This window comes from Gopherus evgoodei, chromosome 3 (genome assembly GCF_007399415.2).
Source record: "Gopherus evgoodei ecotype Sinaloan lineage chromosome 3, rGopEvg1_v1.p, whole genome shotgun sequence".
Lineage (NCBI taxonomy): Eukaryota > Metazoa > Chordata > Testudines > Testudinidae > Gopherus > Gopherus evgoodei.
In genome coordinates, this window is record NC_044324.1 from 30,022,210 (window position 1) to 30,036,477 (window position 14,268).

The 14,268-nt window shown below is 42.3% G+C and overlaps 1 protein-coding gene across 1 annotated transcript in view; it reads left to right on the forward strand.

The window, feature by feature from the left end:
- HS1BP3 (HCLS1 binding protein 3) overlaps positions 1–10,472 on the forward strand; it is an 85,665-nt gene extending 75,193 nt beyond the window's left edge. Inside the window, exon 7 of the mRNA XM_030555347.1 lies at positions 8,580–10,472. Coding sequence (XP_030411207.1) covers positions 8,580–8,811 — 232 coding nt within the window. The 3' untranslated portion in view covers positions 8,812–10,472. The remainder of the gene's footprint in view (positions 1–8,579) is intronic.
- The last annotated feature ends 3,796 nt before the right edge of the window (positions 10,473–14,268 follow it).

Here is a 14,268-nt window from a genome sequence, read left to right on the forward strand (position 1 = left end):
GAAAACGTTGTGTTGGGACTGTAGCCTGAAGAGCTGCAAGATTGAAATGTTATGTAGACACGTCCTACATCAGTGGAAGGGGTTTTTCAATCAATGTAGGTAATCCACCTCTCAGAGCTAGGTTGACGGAAGAATTCTTCCATTGGCCTAGCTGCATCTACAATGGAGGTTAGGTTGACCTAACTAGGTTGCACAAGATGCAGAATTTTTCACTGCCTTGAGGAATGTAGCTAGGTCAATCTAATATTTAGCCATAGACCAGGCTGTAGATGGGGCAAGATGGACAGTCTGTTCTCATGGAACTTCTAGCACAATTTCCAGCTCAAAAAGATTCCCATTATCTCCAGCTAAAGCATTCAGCTCTTTGTTGCTTATCTGATCCAAGTGGAAATGTTTGTGATTCTTTCACCACTAACATCATTTTGTATTATTTATTAATCATGTTTATTACAGTAGTGTCCAGGGACCAACCAAGAGTGGGTCCCACTGCACTAGGCACTGTACAGATATAGTAGATGGTCTCTGCCCTGAAGAGCTTGCAGTCTAAATAGACAAGACAGACACTGGGTGGAGGAAAAGGCTTATAAATTAATGGAGATATCCTATCTCCTAGAATTGGAAGGGACCTGAAGGGTCATTGAGTCTAGGCCCCTGCCTTCACCAACAGGATCAAGTACTGATTTTGTCCCAGATCCCTAAGTGGCCCCCTCAAGGGTTGAACTCACAAGCCTGGGTTTAGCAGGCCAATGCTCAAACCACTGAGCTATCCCTCTATAACATATGAACACACTGGTCAATGTGATGGTGGCAATACCTGTTTCTCTACATAAAATCTTTTTCCCTTTCAGAATCCACATCTCGGCCTTAACTTCACACAGCTGAATTTGTTATAAACCTTTTATTTTTAATAGGAGATACTTTTTTTATGCCAGGAAAAAAAATGCTATTTTCCATTACTACTTAGAATCTGCACTGTAGTTGAATCAGCACATTATTATGACAAGAATTTCAAAGACTACAGTGCTCCTTTTCCGAGAGAAGTCAGACTTTGGGAGAAGAATTCATTAGGTGGATATCTGTGCCCTATAATCTTTTAAACAAATGTTTTCATGTGAGAAGAGCTCTGTGCTGTTGCTAGGTTTCATTTTTTCCCCAGCTGGAAGTTAAATGTGATAGTTATACATGGTATATTTACTTGCCAAGAAATGTAAGTCCTTGGTTCCACCTTGACCTAAGGCATTTCATGTTGTTGTTAACCGTGTCTTTCATGATCAAGCAACAAAGCATCAGACATCCTGACTTGCACAACAGGACTGAAAGTGGCTTGTGAGACAAAGATCGCACATTATGTACTATGTGCTCTGTAAAAGATCACTAGCTAACCCATGTCTTTCAGAATCTAGGACTACCAGTTCATAGACCTGTTTGAAACTGAACTGTTCTCCAGTATCAGGTTCTGGGTTGTTTTTTTAATTATTATTTCTATTAAGCAGCATTTTGAGGCCATAAAGTGTTTGGTGTTTTAGGACTGTGCAATAAACATTTTAGCTGCTATGACTAAAGCTAACTAAGATTTTTAAAGTGCAACTCCAGATATCTGAAAATCACAATAACCAACTAGGTTAATGGCCAATGGCATGCGTATCCCTGCCTTCTAGGGGACAGAATGTCTGACTTTGACAAATGCTACAGCTAATGGAGAGCAAGGTGAGTAATAGCTTTCATTGGACCAACTGTTGGTGAAACGGACAAGCTTTTGAACTACAGAGGAGGACCTACATAAGGTAACTAGACATCCCCTTTTTAAGCCTTCTTACAGGTGTTCCAACTTTTAGTTAAATACGGGCAAATTGTCCTGTATTTGCTGGGATCGCAGTACAGAGCCAGCAGAGGGGGCCAGCAAGCAGCCATGCTCCCCCCTTCATTCTCCCCAGCGCACGCTAGCGCCGGACTCTCCCTTGCTGCCTCCTCCAGTGGCAGCAGTGCTAGGGATGGGCAGTGAGAGTATGCCCAGGAGAAGCCCAGACTCCACTGCTCCCGCCCCGTTCCTGTTGCTGCTCCTGTCCCACTGCCCCCCTTGCCTACTGGGCAGCACTCCCACTGTGCCGCCGTCAGCTCCTGCCTTGCACGGGTGCAAAGCCAGAGAGCACAGTGTGCACCCCCTCCACCTGGGGCCTGGGGCAGCCTGCGAACAAGGGGGTCCCCGCTTACCTGTGATGGGAGAATCCCAGCTCTCCCGGGTGGAGGGGCTCTGCTGGCCCCATGGCAGGGGGAGCAAGCTGTAAGCAGCATTTCACCTCGCAGCTGACCCCCTCACACATGGAACCCCTAGTGGGGCGCAGAGGAACATGTGGCGAGGGCTTTGCCAACACCAGCCCTGCACTGGAAGGAGGGCTTCAGAGAGCAGTCCTGGCAGGCCAGCCTGCCCCATGTGCAGGGGGACCTCAGGCTGTGCATGCAGTGAGGGTAGCAGGGGGTGCGGGGAGCTTGGACTAGGTGTGGGGGGGGGGTTGCAGGCTGGTGGTGTGGTGAGTTGGATGAGGGGTTGTCGCAGGCAGGTAGTGGGGTGACTTGGGTCGGCCCCAAGCACCAGTGGGGAGGGGGACCTCAGGCTGGCCCCGTGTGGGTGGGAGACAGGGAGGCCCAAGCGTGGGAGGACTGAGGAACCTCAGGGAGGGCTTGGGCTAGCCCAGGAGTGTCCCATTTTCCCTTGGGGAAAATATGGTCACCCTTGACTTACAGGACTTGAAGAGGAACTCTGTGAAGCTCGACAGCTTGTCTGTTTCGTCAGCAGAGGTTGGTCCAATGCATCTCTCACATCCTGGGACCAACTCAGCTACAACAACACTGAAAGCACCTAGTCGAGCCTTTACATTTGTGGTTTGAGGCCCTGGAATCTATACGTGATCTCTCTCTGTGCATTGTGTAAGGCCAGAGCTTTGTCACTCTAGGCTGCTGATTCATTCAGTATTTGTGCCGTGGGGGGGGAAGAGATAGAATTATTACTTATTATATAGTGTACCATAGAACAAGGAATCTTCTCCTGGGGATATGTGGCAGCAGTTTGATCTCTGGTTCAATATCACACAGGAATTTTTCATCTCACTCTAATACAAACATGGTTAAGGGCTGACGTGACAAATTCTGGAGAGGATGTTAAGGTGAAAACCCAGAGCCAAGTGTTTGGCTTGGGTAGCTGGGCTGGGTGTTTGGAAGGTGCATGGGAAAGGAAGGAGAACCCCACCATCAACATCAGGCACAAAGTGCCTGTGCAACCACTCCATAGAGGCTCCTATCAAAAATAACCCCCCATGGGCTGTCTAGCCTCACCCAGATCCATTCCTCATCCCCTACCCCTCACCTATTCTTTGCCATGCAGCAAGATTGTAGGGAGCAAGGTGTCACACCATAGAGGGGATCTCCTTCTGCTCCCTCCCTATTCATCCTTCCCCTTGCACAGCAGAACCCCACCTGAGCCATGAAGGCAGAGGAAAGGGTCTGAATATTCCCCTAATGGGTAAAATTTATCCCTGGAACAACTCTGACTTCATTGAAATTACATCAAGGATGTGTAGAGCTTTACTGAAGGATGACAGAGGGCGGTTGTGTAGCTTGGGGACGTGGTTACTGACTAGAAGTATCTGAAGGAATTGTTTAGGGTATCCAAAGGATTAAGGTGTGATGAGGTGAAATTAACAAAAAAAAAAAAATAGGCCAAGGATCAGGAAATGTTTCCTCACACTCATAGCCTTTTAGCCTAGGGAATAGTCTTCCAGGTGACAGGCTAGAGGCTTAGTCCCATGAGAGATTTTTAAGATCAGACTTGGCAAAGCACCAGAGGGCACCCTGTATGGAACAGTCATGCCCTGAGCACTAGGGCACTGATGCTCTTAAACTCATTCGTAACTCTAACAAATGGGATTACTCACATGCTTAAAGTTCAGCACGTGCTAAAGTGCTTGGCTGGATCATGCCCGAAAACGTCTGTTCCATCTCTGACTTTTGTGATTGTTCTACCCTGAGTTGAACTGAAAGGGATTGTATTTTATTTTTTTAAAAAAAAGAAAATAATAAACAAAAAAAAAAACACTGCATGTCTCAGTAACCTTGCCTAACATCACAGATCCTTCTCCTATCCCCTCTGGTATTCAGAGGTATTTACTTCAGATTATAAAATCTGTGGTTTTGAAACATCTTGGCAGAGACTTGTAAGCTAATAGCCAATTGCCTGGACAGTTGTTCATACTGTCTGAACTCTGTTAAGCTAAGTATTGACTAGACCATGGCAATGGTGAACACTGATGCCAGCTTAATTAATTTTTCAGTACCATGCCATCTCTGTGGCATCTGGGAATCCCAGTTTATGGCATCAACTGGCTAGCCTAGGAGTGAGAGAGACCAAGGTGAATCTTTGGTCCCTCTGATTCAGTGCAGATGAAAAAGTTGCAAATTTCTTCTTTTAAATTTTCTTTTCAAAAGCTTTTTGTATTTGTTATTTGAAACTATTTTTGATTTAAAAGAAAAAAATGTTTTTTGCATGCTTTAATAATTTGCCTTCTGAAATACTGGGCTGCTACAAATGACTGAGCATATTTGCCCTGTTAATAATTCAAACGATACTTTGCATCTTGAGCACAGGCACAGCTAGGGAGTGGAAAAGGCAGCTGACTGGACACCTGGCTAGAGCTAATGAAACTGAGGTGAAACTGGCTTCACTAATTTGCCTGGGACAGTAGGGGAAAATTTTCAGAAACACTTCAGTGACTTAGAATCTGAAGGCCCATTGCCTTTCAGTGAGGCTTAGAATACCAAGTGCTAGCCCAGTTATTTTAAGGCATTTAGGCGTTGCTGTGCTCAGTGTGGCAATGCCTTACTGATTTAGGAGCCTAAATCCAATTCACCATCAATGGCATTTTGGCTCCCAAGTACCTAAGTCACTTCTGAAAATGAGATTTAGGTCCTAAATTAGTTAGGCATCGTGACGCTGAGCACGGTAATGCCTAAATACTTTAAAAAATTGAGCATGTCACTCATGAAAATGGAATTTAGGCACCTAAATCACTTAGATGGTTTTGAAAATTTTACCTTAGGACTTTTGATCAAAACAAGGACGTCCGCTCACCCTATGCTCATGTGTCTCCTGCAGTCAGAGGAAACAGATAGTGGAGGATACACTTCCCACTTTTAGTACATGCTCCAGAGGATAGTGAAAAACCCCAAGATCACTTTGACATATTCCTGGAAGTCAAGGCCTTGTCTACCCTGAAGTCAGCAATCAGCTCTATCCTGTGTATGTGAGCAACACTCAACACGGCTAGTTAAATATCTTATCCCACTTCTACTCTCATTATTACAGATGAACAACTCTGTATTTGTCAATTTGGATGACAGCCCAAACCCTTCTTGTTTGCACACGCAGTATATTAAGGTGTGTTGTTTTGATTTAACACAGGAAAATATAATCCAATGCCTAAGGGAAAATAATTGGCACAAGCCTTGATGTACCATAGTCTTTCTCTGTCCTTTACATCTTTGTAGTTATATATTTCTGGTTCATTTGTTCCATTGTAATGTGTGAACACAGGTCCTCTTTTTCCTTATGGCCTAAGAATATTAATGCAGAATATGTATTATTTAATGGTGGCCAGCTTCAGAATTTAATCCAGTCAAAATGAAAGAGAATTGTCATTGTGCAAAGGGCTACCTCTAGGAATGAGACTCACCCTGGGACTAGCAGGCAGATTATTACAGAAAACACATGTGGACATTGAGAAATGGGGTAAGAGGAGACCTATCCTTTGTAAATTTTACAGGAAATTTGCTGATTAATTTTTTTAAAAGTCATACGGAGTAAAGCTTTTTCCATTTTTATAATCTAAGATGAAGATAGTAAAACCCAGGGCGTGATAAATATTAGTTGTTGGTTGGTTCTGTGGTATTGCCCACAATGTGCTAGGTGTTTTTCAGACAGACAAGATGATATAGTTCAGGGGTGGCCAACCTGAGCCTGAGAAGGAGCCAGAATTTACCAATGTACATTGCCAATGAGCCACAGTAATACATCAGCAGCCCCCCATCCACTCCCTAGCCCCCAGCGCCTCCCGCCTGCCGGCAGCCCCCAACACTCAGCGTCTACTCCCCCCTCCCACCACAATCAACTGTTTCATATATGCAGGAGGCTAATGAGGGGGAGGAGCGAGGGCACGGAAGGGGAAGGGGCAGGGGCCTTGGGGGAAGGGGTGGAGTGGGGGCAGGGCTTGGGGCAGAGCAGGGGGTTGAGCAGTGATCAGCCTACAGCACATTGGAAAGTTAGCATCTGTAGCTCCAGCCTCAGAATTAGTGCCTAGGTAAGGAGCCTCACATTAACCTCTGAAGAACCGCGTGCAGCTCCGGAGCCACAGCTTGGTCACCCCGATATAGTTCCTGACCTGAAGCTCACAATCTGAGGCCCCAGTCTGCAGACAACAATTTATGTGTTTGACTGAAGGATGGGCAGGCAGACAACGTGGAGGAAAGGGGAGCAGTACCTCCATAGGGTGCTTTTGAACTGGTGGGTCACTGGTGGAGTTGAGCAAAATTTTTCAAACTAATAGTTTATTTGACTAAAACTGTAGTTTTGGTTGACCTGAAACTATTCACCAATTGGACATGAATATTTTCAGTCATTCATAAAACAACCAGAAGTGGAAGTGGTGCTCCTTCACTCTTGCCCCCATGTATAACCTTTATCTCATTGGTTAGGGCACCCACAGTGGATGTTGGAGATCCATGTTGAGACCCAGAATGAACTTTTTTGACTAATCAAAATGTGTATTAATTTCAGATTTGATTGAACCCAAACCAATTTTTTTGGAACCGTCACTACTAAAAATCATTTGCCCAGCTTTAGCTGCAACTCTTACCGGGACATGGAAGGCAATCAATGGAGCCAGGATTTCACCCAGTATACCCCAAAGCCACCAGCTAGTGCAACAGGAGCAGATATGTGGTGGGGAAAATATGAACAAATAATAAATAACATTACAGAGAGCCAAAATACTTTGTAACTGATCTGAGATAAGGGCCAAATCCAAGTCTCTAGTCCCTACCCAACCAGCACAGAGTGTGAAAAGGGATACAATTAAAAGGAACTTTGCCCACCCCAGGTAGTAAAGTGGCTGCAGAGCTGCTCCACCAAACCCATTCCAGCCACCGGTGCCACAGCATTAGCGGGAGGACCAGAGAATCCACACAGAAGAGAAGAGTCTGGGTTTGTCCCTTCCCCTATCCCCATCTTCACTTGCTCTGTGCATATTGCTCTTGGGGAGCCATTGCTGCTGCAGAGAGGGGTGCACCCTCTCAATCTATCACTACCTAATGCATGGCAGAACTTCCCCCATCCTGTTGCCAATGGGGGGGTGCTTTCCAGCTGCAGCTTTCAGAGTGATCAAATATGGGATTTTTCAAAGTATACAGCACTGACCCTGCTTCCATGTTTTACCATTGACTTCAACGGCAGTAGAGTTAGACCAGTGCAGAGTGCTTTATCCCACCCTGAAATCTCACACTAATACCTATGTCTTTCAGTCCTGCCAAACAATATAAATGCCCTTAATTTGTTTTAATTTTTCCTTGTATGTTTTGATGTTGTTTGAATATTATTTGATTAGAAAGTTGGGAAAAGTTATCCTGAAAAAGCATAGTCCACACAGACCAAAGGAGCTTTCTGTTTCACAGGAGCATGTGTGAACAAGCCATTCTGTGGTTAACTTTATGCAGATCAGCATTAGCAGCTAGACTTGTAGTTCATCTTGTTCGTCCAAGAAGCAGAGCTGGGCAGGAAAGTGTTCACCTGTCCCATGAAAAATGTTGAGATTTCAAAAATATTTTCCCATTTCAAATTGAGGCAAAAAATCAATCTCAAACTTTTGTGAACAGGAAAAAAAAATCAGTGTGGGTCAATGGAAAGGTTTTGTTTCGGTTTCAATTTTTTTAACTTTTTATTTACATTAACTTGCATTTCTAAATAAAAAGTCATTTCAAATTAAAAAAAATGGAACTTTTCATTTAGTGTCTCATTTTACCATTTTCTATGATAATTTCAGAGATTCCAGAATTTTCAGAATGGGAAATTGGTTGAAATCAACCCTTTCCCATGAAGTTATTGGGGATTGGTCCTGCTTTGAGCAGGGGGTTGGACTAGATGATCTCCTGAGGTCCCTTCCAACCCTAATAATCTATGATTCTATGATTCTAAGTTTCAGTTTTAGGGAATTGTCATTTTCTGAGGAAAAATATCTTTGGTCAAAAATTCCCGATCAGCTCCAATGAGGAGTCACGTGCATTTGTCAAGTATCAGAGGGATAGCCGTGTTAGTCTGGATCTGTAAAAGCAGCAAAGAATCCTGTGGCACCTTATAGACTAACAGAGATTTTGGAGCATGAGCTTTCGTGGGTGAATACCCACTTCCTCAGATGCATGCATCTGAGGAAGTGGGTATTCACCCACGAAAGCTCATGCTCCAAAACGTCTGTTAGTCTATAAGATGCCACAGGATTCTTTGCTGCATGTGCATTTGTGTTTTTATTTTCTTTCCTTAGGGTTGAAGAGGATTTAGAGAGGCTCTGGAGTGTGAGTTCCAAGCCAAAACCCAGGCTGCCACGTAAACCGGCATTGCTTAAGAAGCCATTAATCCCCACTAAGAACAATGTTAGTCCAGCCCCTCCAGCAAAGACGAAAGAGGACAAGATTCAAACCATGGATGAGGTAGACATTCTCCAGTACATTCAGGACAATGAATCTATCAGCAACCAAGACATGAGTCTCTTTTGAAGAGTTTCTTTTTTGTCTTCCAAGGCTGCCTTATCCAAGCGCCATTGACCTCATATGTGAGGGAGGCAGGAGTTAGCTCGCATCCTTCATTGTCACTACATTTGTCAACCTGTCGTGATTAGGAGAGCAGCAAGTCTGATTATTTCACAGGCTCTAAGTGGTAAAGAGTTTGTGTTTCTACACAGTGCTATTATGGTCTAATGTTGCCTTATATTTTCAGGGTTTTTTTTAAGAGGTGTAGAAAATATACAACACTATAGATTTTGTGTACTACAGTCATGTCAAATTATTGTAACATTAATATAGCATAGCTTTGGGTAACTGATTACTAGACCGAAAGGGCTAGAGCAAACAGCATAGGCTACAAGCATGAATACAGTCTAGTGGGGCCCCCTTCACACCATTAGCTGAATAAGAGACTGTATGTTTCAGTTAACTGAAAATGTGATCCTTTTTCTCTTGTCCATCCTTGTAGCAACCTGCCCTCCCTTGCTGTCATTTCAATGAGATGCAGCCAGTTAATGCTTCTGTGGATACACTAATATCAGCCTTTGTAGTTCAGAGAGAGGTTAAAATCCCAGTTCCTGACCATTCTTCCCCTATTCAGGCACTCACTGAGTCCCAGAGAAAGTTGTCCCTACCCCCAGTATAGATACAGCCATATAGTGTCGATGTCTTGTCATACACAAATTCCAGCTCAATAGTGAAACAGGGCTAGACACTGCACATCTACGTACAGATTTTCCGACTACAGCTAGTCAGCACAGGAACAGGGTGCAGAGTTAGTAAATGACTGGAGATGTATTTCAGGCCATCTGTAGATACACAGACACTGAAATGTGTAGGAAGTTTGGATCTTTTTCCATCTAAATTTCATGGCTTGGACCCATCTCTATAAAGACATGGGAGTGGAATGATGTGAAATGGAGGTCCCTTCGGTATCTGTTTAATTTTTCTAGCCAGGCAAGAGCAACTTCGGGGTGATAAAAAACATTTTTTTAAAAAATCAGAATATTTTGGCAAAATTTTAGTGCCTGTGAAAAGTAAGTAATTAACCCAGCACCTCAAGGTCTCTAGCAGTGAAATGCTAGTATATTTAAGCCATGTCGCACACCCCAAATCTGCCTTTTTAATGCATAACATAATAAAAAGTCTATAAAGCACTTTAACATATATTTTTTAATAATGACCATGTTCTCTATTCATAATTTTCTCTTTATTCCAAAAGATAATGTATTCAGTAATTTTTGTTTACGGAAACAAAAAAATCAATATTAGATTTGAACCGTGTAAAATGAGATTCACTATAATAAAATGACTTGCTAACCAGTAAGCACTGTTCTTTATTATATCCTGATGAGAGTTGAAAGTTGGGTTCTAATTACCTAAGCTGTGATGAATGGTCAATTTTTATTCCCTTATGAGTGCAGTAAAATATGTGTATAAATAAAATATTGAAGCCTGGTTCAGATAAAGCTTACTGATGGATACAGAAGTCTATCTATGGTTCCTATATGGCTTCCATTAGTTTCTGAGCAAAGTATTTAATTAGCCTCCACAAACTTCTTTTCCTCGCCTGCAGATTATAGCGATCTCAGCCCAAGAAGCCTTGGAATGCGATTCCTTTGGAGGACATGCTCAGTTGAGACATAATATTGACTTGATGTGCAACAGAATGCAGTAAGACGACCGTGGAATGGATTTTATTAACATGATTGAGCTGCTTGTGAATAATTTTGTGACTGTACTCATCTAGGCACGTGTGTGTGTATAATTCTCTGTTGAATTCTCTGTAAATTTTGTTTAGTGACAATTGTGAATCCTTTTGACTAGTGGCTTTTCAGGGTTTGTCTGGTGACTTCTGGCTATGTAGAATTGGCAACAAACTCAAAAAAAAAAAAAAAGAAAAAGCAATCAGTTTTGGCCTACCTCTGCTCCCTCTAAAATTAACAGTTAAAGTCCCTTTGACTTCAGTGGAAGAAGAGTTAAGCCAATGTGGAGCATTTTTGAAAATGCCACCCTATGGCTTCCTGTAATTGTATTATTAGAAGCTACCCTGAAAGTTACTTGGCTAGGAGGGGTGAATAACTAATCACAGATTTCCCAAGTATTTCTTCACTGTTGCAAGAAAAGTCATTATCTTAGAGCTATTTAGGAATAAATTCCAGTAGAGTAACCCCTAAATAGAATTTCTGCAATCAAAGAAAGTCCTTTTTCAACAGGATGCTCAAGGATTCTGGAGTCAGGTTTTTCAGCTTTTCAGTAATAAAAATAATACACGAGATTGGCATACCATGCCTCCTGTTAAGAAACACAAGGCTAGCTGATGTGTCCGTTCAATAAAGTGATGGTGGATAGGCAATTGTTTAGATGGTTGCATGCTCAGTCTAACGAGTAGTGAAAACAAATCTGGACAATACCTGAAACCTACAACCATTTCAACACGTGATGGTAAAAATCTAGGGCTAGATCATCAGCTAGCATAAATCAGCAAAGCCCCATAGAAGTCATTGATGCTATGCTACTTTATGGCCCCTGAAGATCTGCCTCCTACTTTCTTTCTGTGAAAAATGTGTCTAGAAAAATCTAATTTTTAGAATCTCATGTAGATCATTAGCAGCTTTGTGGTTGCCAGTCAATCTGACTTGATCTAAACAGATGGGATGTGACTAGTCTGATAATCTTGGGTCTATGATAATGGGTGAAATCTGATGACAAGGTGTAATTGAAAATGTATGCCTGCCTGATATATGTAGGCTGTTACACTGATCCCAAATGGCTCTTTATCAGGGAAAAATCCAGAGAAGGGACAGGAAATTCCCATAGAGGCAGACATTTTAGATCCTATATTAAAACAAAACAGAAGCATACTCACAGGACCATGAGGAAACTTGTCAGGACCATGAGGAAACTTGTCAGTCTTGCAACAGTTCCCCAGGTTCTCATACTGTATGAGAACTGTGTGATGAAATAATTACAATGATACTGACCCATTTCTTTACAGTGTGATAATTGCAGGATTGACTTAGCCTTCCAGACATTGACCATGCAACAGCTATGCCTGTCAGGGCTTCACACAGTAATTATATTGAATGAAATCTGTACCATTTGTATTTCACACTGCTCCTTTATCCATTTCTGTTTTCTGTGCTATTCCACTTTCACTTTAACCCGGGAATAGCCTGTCAGGGTTTTTATAATGATACCAAATGAAGTGTGTGGATTTGTATTTAACGCTGTGACTTTTGCTCTATTCTATTTCTAGCTAATTACTAGCTTTCTGAAAGAAGTGCATGTTTCATGAGTCACCCACCTTCTGAGGTGAGAGACAGTAAAAAATGTGAGTGTAGTAGAAAAAGGCAATGTTTTCCTCTCCTGGGAAGACCTGGATTTTAATACTACTACTTTGGAATTCTACAACAACTGCTAATAGAGAACCCCAAAGGGTCTCAGACTTATAAACACTAACAAACTTAACATTACAACACCCCTATGAAGCAGGTAACTATTTTTATTACTATAATTTGTGTTACAGTTAGTGGAGTCTCATTGCATTAGGCATTCTACAAACACAGAGCTGAGAAAGAAAAAGAACTGAAGAATTTATAATCTGAATCAGGGGTCAGCAACCTCTGGCACGCGGCTCGCCAAGGTAAGCACCCTGGCGGGCCGGGCCAGTTTGTTTACCTGCTGCGTCGGCAGGTTCGGCGGACCGTGGCTTCTACTGGCTGTGGTTCACCATCCCAGGCCAATGGGGGCAGTGGGAAGCTGCAGCCAGCACATCCCTCTCCCCCGCCTCTTCCCGCCACCCCCATTGGCTTGGGATGGTGAACCGCGGCCAGTGGGAGCCGCGGTCTGCTAAACCTGCTGATATTTTTATATATTTTTATATAATATTTTTATAGTGGTATATTTTTAGAGTGGTTGTTTGTTTATTGCTTCTTTATGCTGTATAACGATGGCCTGAAATATTTTTCCAAAAAAAGCTTTATTTTAATGCTTTTCTCTTGTACTAAAAAGTCAGGAAGACTCTATAATCACTAGACAACCAGTAAAATGATGATAGCACAACTGACAAAAGTGATAGATGAACAATTGGAGATAGAGTAGGACTTTTATACATACTGTTGTATTTTGTTTCTGGTAAAACCTATTTAATTCCAAAATGTATAATGAACAGTTGGGAGAAAAGGTGTCTTTCTTAAAAATTCAATACTCCTAACCCTTTAATAAGGGTGTAGGAACTCTCAATACACATCGCTGGCATCTCCAAGAAATCTTCTGCAAAGCTAAGGAAGACCACATTTGAGATGCCTGAAACTTTTTAAAGTAAAACACTGGCCAGAAAAGAATAAACTTTTAAAACCAGTCCTTCTTGTGACAGCCACATACCTAAAATAGAAGTGTTTTCAAGTACTGCAATGTAGTACTTGGATTATATTTGCTCCCTCCAGACTGAAAACAACACACTTGCATTCTACAATAGTGTTGACCCTTATGAATTAAATCTGTGAATACAGTTCAGACTGAAGAAATGTTTACTAACAAGCCATTATTCAAGAATATGAGCACCCCCTTCAGAACCAGAGAGAGAGAGCAATGCTAATGACTTAAAGCAGACGGATGGTAAATTGACTTAGGTGGTTCTAATTAGCCACTGTATTTTTTGTTTCTATTTCACGTCATTTTTTATTAAGGGAGGGGCTTGTGTGGAGAGTGAGAATTAAGGTTTTGAAATCCAAATCCCTGGTTTAATTTGAGATGTGAATTGAGCTCGTTCAAATCATCTGATGCTCCCTGCTACTTCTACTTTATAGACTAGAGATCGCAAGCAGTTCCAAGTAAATCTGTGGCACATTTCTGCACTTTAATGACTTCAGTGGGAGCATGATTATTATTATTAAGTAGCGCTGCCTCTAGTTAAGGTTGCCCAGCAATTTCCGCTATAAGACCCTGGTTTTGGTTCCCTGTAACTTCAGCCATTCTCAGTACTTTGAACAATCAAGTCCTAGGTGTCTCAAATTGGGCACCATAAAGGTGGATACTTCGACCTTTATGTCTCTGTTCCTCAGTTCCCCAGCTGTAAAACAGGGCTGGTAGTACTTCCTCACCCTCCGAGAAGTGTTGTGAAAATCACTTAAGGTTTTTGAAGCACTCAGCTGTAACTAGAGTGATAAGCATCATAAAAGAGCCCATGAGGAAATTAATAATGTCTTCAGAGCAGGGTTTGAATAGTGTGTAGTAAGAAAGGCATAGGGTCACCCATTGAACAATGAGGAGAAAGCACCTTGAGGGCATTGGTCTTTGTCTGTACATAATATGATAATGTGAAAATTACACTGAATCTCAGGGAATGTTCTAGACATCAATGGGGTGATGCCTATTGATTTTGATGAAAGCTGAAAAAAAAAACAGATTTCCACTAACATCACGATTTGGTCACGCAGGATACCAGGG